The sequence below is a fragment of the Nematolebias whitei genome, chromosome 7 (genome assembly GCF_014905685.2).
Source record: "Nematolebias whitei isolate Nwh7 chromosome 7, NemWhi1, whole genome shotgun sequence".
NCBI lineage: Eukaryota > Metazoa > Chordata > Actinopteri > Cyprinodontiformes > Rivulidae > Nematolebias > Nematolebias whitei.
In genome coordinates this window covers 11,079,684-11,085,683 of record NC_056504.1, presented here as the reverse complement: position 1 = coordinate 11,085,683, position 6,000 = coordinate 11,079,684, and the positions used below count along the sequence as shown (strand labels likewise).

Genomic DNA, 6,000 nt, shown 5'->3' with positions numbered 1-6,000 from the left:
TATATATATATATATATATATATATATATATATATATATATATATATATAGTATTTGTGTGGCAATTTCTTTCTCAAATACTTTGTTGGGGGTATTCTATGGAGCCCCGGGCTCACAGATAGAAACATCGTTTGAGGTCGTTAGAATCCATTCTGTCAGTTTTTGAAACTATGCACACATATCAGATAACTAAAAAAAAGCCAGCATGCATCATGTAGTAAATTTGTGCAAACATTTAAAATACATTCTTTCTACACAAATTTGAAATAGCATTGATGGATTTGTGCAGTAGGTGTTGTGCTTAGTTTTGTTTTTAGTGTGATTGAGGAAATGAACAGCAGCAGTACTGGAAGTTAGACAAGGGTTTTGTAACTTTCTACTAACCTGGGCGGGTCTGTTTCTCTGTGTGTGCGTGAGTGGTGAGCATGGAAATGTTATGAAAATTTGTGTTCTAGTCAATGTGTCTCAATAAAATTTCCAGAAAAATGTGCCACAAACAACAGCTGAAGCCTATTTCCTAGAAGACTCCTGCCCCTATCCCTTTTGAGCCTATATTTGAAATTGTAAGTGGTGAGAATACAGTGAAATGTGATTCCTTTTAAAAAACTAGCATGGCATTAAGGTTGTTTTCACACCTGATAGTCCGGTAGACTCGGTTCGGTTGGGGACCAATATTCATGACATTTTGTTTACATTTGAGCTGGTGCGTTTGCATTCACACTGCACTGTGCAGTCGAGTCAACCTGTTGAACCAACCTGTTCCCCCACTCACCTGTGGGGGCGCTGCACCAAGAACTACTGAAAGAAACAACACAAAAACCTCTCAAGACACTTCTTCTTCTGGAAATAAAAACAAAAACGGAGTGCCATCAAGTTTTAGCAGTTTTAGGAGTTATATTTTGTCATTTTTCAACAATGGACTCAGCATGAGTAGAAGATGAGGAAGAAGACCATGGAGAATATCGTTTTTTCACACAAGGCAGCTGACAGCTCCGTATAAGGTAAGAGAAATGTGTGTTTGTTTGCCCTGCATTGTACTCCACTTCTTGCTTGTGGAGCGAGGCTCGGTCTGTTTACATTCACACTGTACTCGAACCGTGCTCGAGTTCTCTTGTACCGGACCAAGACCTAGGTTTTAGCCCGGGCCAGAGTTCACCTTTTTGTTCAGTGACAGAGTTCGATGGCGCGTTCACACCTCCCCAAACGAACCGGACTTCCTAGGAAAACAAGTTAGAGTTCGAATAAAGCGGACTAAACAGGTCTGGTGTGAATGCACCATAAGGCCCTGTGTACATGTAAACAATCTCTGGAAACATTAGTGTTTTTTCCTTTGTTAATTAAGACATCTTTTTTGTAATGCCACTGTCTTCTCTTAATGACTTTGTCTCCTTTTCTATCTAAAAAATGTATTCTGAAAATGATAAGAAGGCCGTGCTTATAGCAGCAGCTATGTGCACTCCGTCCATCTTTCAGACGACTGAACGGCCATATTCTCGTTGTATCTCGGTGCAATGATCATAAAGCTTATTCTGATTCTGATTCTTCTGACAAATAAATAACTTATAGATGTTATTAGAGACTGAGCTTAGAGACTGAGCTGAAAACAGCACCTCAGACTGAGGAAGTCTCTTGGATGAGAGACGAAACGTTTCTAGATTTTTTTGCTTTGTTTTTGTTTTTTTTGAATGTCCAGAGGACCAGATTGAACTTTTTTGGATTTTTCTACCTGGATTATTTAGCATGCATCAGGTTATAGATGTTTATTTTTCTGCAGTCAAATTTGCCTCATTAATTTGTGGTGTTTAATGCCAATTTGCTAATGCTTGTATGTTGATGCACTAAAATAAAATGCTGGTAAACTTTTTGCATTCATGTCTGTATTGTGACAACAATTATGTTATCATTGAAGCTTTACAAAGCAATCGCACACAGCTGATGGACTCTTGTTTTCTACGTTTATGTCAAACTTAACATTATTTACATAAAACAATGTTCTACATTTATTTTTGTAGTCACATTAACTATTTGTTGTGGCAACTCTGCAAAGGAGTTTTTACTTAATATTCTGATATCATTTGTATTCCATTCACATGTGCCCCGCATTCTATTTTCACTTATGCTTTTAATCTTATAGACAAATAAGTGCTGGACACCAGGGTGCATTTAAGGTGCTGAACCTGTATCTTGAATGGTTTGTCTAACTTCATTTGATATTTTTTCCCACTGTTTTCCCTGATTTCCTCCGTATTGTCTTTCAGATGCCAAGGAAATTGTGTTAAAAGCTCAAATTCTGGCCGGAGGCAGAGGCAAGGGTGTGTTTGACAGTGGCCTTAAAGGTGGAGTTCATTTAACCAAGGAGTAAGTGTTCCTGTATGTGCATTACAAACTGGATGTTGTTTTCCCCACTCACAGCAGCTTTTATAGTGAGGAGCTTAAAGAGTTCTCTAAAAGTGCTCCTTAAGCACAAAGACACAGAAACAATTTTTGTTTAGGATTAATTTTTAATTTTATTTTTTACCACAAGAGTTTTGCTTTTGAACTAGAATATAACATAAATAAAGCGATTTTCAAGGCAACGGAAGCACTACTGTATGTACCGCAAAGAATACTTTCCGATGAGCTCTCGTTCTGAAGTCCTTTTAAAGGGCTAAACAACAACATGACATAATGTTTTTAATTATTTTTTGCTCAGTCACCATTTTTTTGTTGTTTCCCACCGTCTTTCCGATACAGTCAAAAACCCTTTTTACTTTTTTGTAAACTTCCACCTGCTGCAACCACAAAGCCAGACAGGTGACAGTTGCTGCATGCATGTATCAGCATCACCTTATTTTGCAGTTTGAAACACCCGGAAGCTTTATAATTTTTTTTCCTTTTTTAAAGTCAGCTACTGAAGTTCGTCCCCAGACGGTGACATGAGTACGCAGTTCACCTTCCTGTGATTTATCAAAGAGCGTTTGCAACCCCCAGCTTCATTTGTATTCTTTTACAAAACCAGAGCAGACTTGCAAAAGCAACTCCAGCACGAAGAATGCCTTTAGATAGAAAGTAAAGCATGGGTTCATTCACAGCAGTCTGTACTGAGGAGTCCTCAAAATGAGTGCTGAGGCATGTGTACAACCCTAATGAGAAGTAGAGAAACAGCAGATCTACCTGCTGCTCGTGTTTTCATTCAGTACGCGGTTTTCGGTGGGTTTTAACTACATATTGCTGACAAAAGAAAATAAAGCAATGGTTTGACATTTAACCTGTCTTTTTCAGTCCTGCAGTGGTTGGGGAGCTGGCTAATAAGATGCTTGGTTTCAACCTTATTACTAAGCAGACACCTAAAGAAGGAGTGAAAGTGAAAACGGTGAGCAAAAGGAAACTCTTTCCCTCTTTCTTGACCTCATTTCAAGACACTCAGTCCAGTGATGCTGTTCTGTAAAATTAATATCTGTGGAGGCAATCTGGTTCTTCTTTTTTCCGCATTGAAACAGTAACTGTCTGCTGTTTACTGCAAGTTCGTGCTGGCTAGTGTAACGGCTCATTGCGTAAATTGAGCCAGGCCCAGTGTGAATTTAAAGTGTTTGGTAAACAACTGTTTCCTTGTGCCACTAACAAGCAAGAATATAATTTTCTCTGCCTGCATGCCGCATGCTGTACTTCCTCAAAACCAGGTGATGAAGCCTCAGTGTGTGGCTCCTGCGCTCGTCTTCTTCGTCTCCTCTTCATCTCTGTTTGCCCTTGCTTCTAACACCACCCTCCCCAACTTCCCACCACATCCACACAACTTCTGTTCTTGCTGCAGAGTTTAGGTGGCATCAAGTTAAGTCTCAAAAAGCACCAACGTGAAAAGTCATTCAAACAATCTCAGCATTAACGTTCGCAAAGACAAACAAACCAGAGTTTAATTAGTAGAGGGAGAGGAGAGATGTCTTTTACTCAGACATTTACTGTAAGTGTCTCAACCAAGAACACTGCCCACGATGCAGGATTCAGAGCTGACAAGAACAGCCATTGACTGACCTGAAAGACTGAGTACAATAATGATGTATTGTGAACAAGAGGCTTCAGGTGATGCTAGATTTGTGTAGTTTTGCACACATGGTGGAGCTTACTTTCACTGGTACTTTACCTCAAAGCAAGAAATGCCAGATTACATGCCAGCACCTCTCTGCCAACATGGATTTGCCATCATGACACTGCTAGATGGATGACAAGACAGGGGATGTAGATGATGACTAAAGAACACAAATGCATTAAACAAACAACAGACTTGAGTAGGAAAAGGAGAGAACAAGACTATGGTGGAAGTATGTTCAGGTTAAGAGAAAGAAATCAAAAATAGGAGCTGAAAAAATGTTTTAGTCACTGGAGAAAAGTATGTTTGGACAAGAAAGCAAGGACACTGTCTTTTAAAAAAGATGACAAAGAGAGCTATCCATTCTCATCCACAACAAATGGGTGATGGATGGAAGAGGATGTGCAGGTTCAAATAAATATTGTACCCAGAAATCTTGCTGACATTAACTACCACAAATCTGGTTTCCTGTCTTTTTATTTCTTTTTCAACATTTCTTGCTTGCTTGCTTCTTTTTTGCTCACTTTCTGTTCAAGTATACCATTCCTTCTATTTGCCTTCATTTTTTTTACTCCTCACAAAAAAAGAAGTTTCCTAAAACCTTTTACTCAAACATTTTGTCGGTCTGTATATCCTGCTTTTATATTCAGCCTTGTTTAAAGGGTACACCATAGGGTTAAGTTAAAAGTATATAACGTGTTTGAATACAAACACGAAGTCCTGCTGCAATCCTATCTGTGTTTTCTCTCACATGTCCAGGTGATGGTTGCTGAAGCCCTGGATATAAGCAGAGAGACTTACTTTGCCATCCTAATGGATCGTGCCTGTAACGGTCCTGTCATGGTGGGGAGCCCCCAGGGAGGTATGGATATTGAGGAGGTGGCAGCCAGCAGCCCAGAACTCATCTTTAAGGTATTTTTTTTAAATATAAATTTTTTATCATCATTAAAATATTTAATATTTAACAAAGAAAGTACATATTGCAGAACAAAATGGCTGCAGATAGATGTCTAATAAAATTACTTGGGTAAATACTTTACCAAGCTATGATTGTTGATACTTAAAAAGCTCATTTTAAAAGCTAAATAATGCTTTATTACCTTCAAATGAAGCCAAGTTGCCAAAAGAGGTCTTCAGTATGATTAGCTGTTTATTCAGATTATTTTTGTCCCTACTGTCGACAAAGAGTAGAAACTAAAAGCAGGACTCATGTACAGAAACACGTGTATATCCTAACATGAACAAACACACACACACACACACAATGATTCTGCTCATTATGTTACTATTAATTGCATTTAATTGAGAGTTCTTGGCAAGTCCTTGTCATTGTGAACACATTATAACCACCACATATGCTTCTTACATATTTTCACTAAATAATCAGGTAATTTGTAAAAGTATAGCTCAGTGTTTTAAGCTCCTGCTGAGATCCACATTGCTGATGGGCTCGCTTCAGTTTTTCACTTTGTGTTTTAGACTTGAGTGCAAGTAGGTTTATTTTTTTATTTTTATTTTTTCAGATAAATTTACAACAAACTATAAAATAACCCACTGAGATGATTATTCACTTGAAATTCATTACAAGCTTGGTGTGCTTTCAGTTTAGTTTATTCCAGATTATTTTTCCCTGTCTGCTTGGCTGACGCATCAAAGCTAAACCAGACTGGATGGAAGGTATTATTTACTGCCTTGATATTCATTTCAGATATATTCTCTGTGAGTTTAGGCCTAAAACAACCTGAATACTCTTTCATTGAGTTTTTCAGAAGCCATTTATAATGTTTTGTTTTTATGTGTCTTGTGTTGATTGACACCTCATTGAAATGTAAACCTTTATCCCAGCCCAGAAACGTGTCTTTGTTTTCTTCTTTTAAGTCCATCCATTCATCCATTACCTTTACCCACTTCTTCCTTTTTGGGTTGCGGGGGTCACT

At 38.2% G+C, this 6,000-nt stretch overlaps 1 protein-coding gene across 1 annotated transcript in view; it reads left to right on the top strand.

Moving 5' to 3' along the window:
- suclg2 (succinate-CoA ligase GDP-forming subunit beta) overlaps positions 1 to 6,000 on the top strand; it is a gene marked incomplete at its 5' end in the record, with an annotated part of 106,004 nt that overhangs the window by 21,669 nt on the left and 78,335 nt on the right. Inside the window, 3 exon segments of the mRNA XM_037678619.1 lie at positions 2,259 to 2,358; positions 3,262 to 3,352; positions 4,823 to 4,975. Of these exon segments, the coding sequence (XP_037534547.1) occupies positions 2,259 to 2,358; positions 3,262 to 3,352; positions 4,823 to 4,975 (344 nt within the window).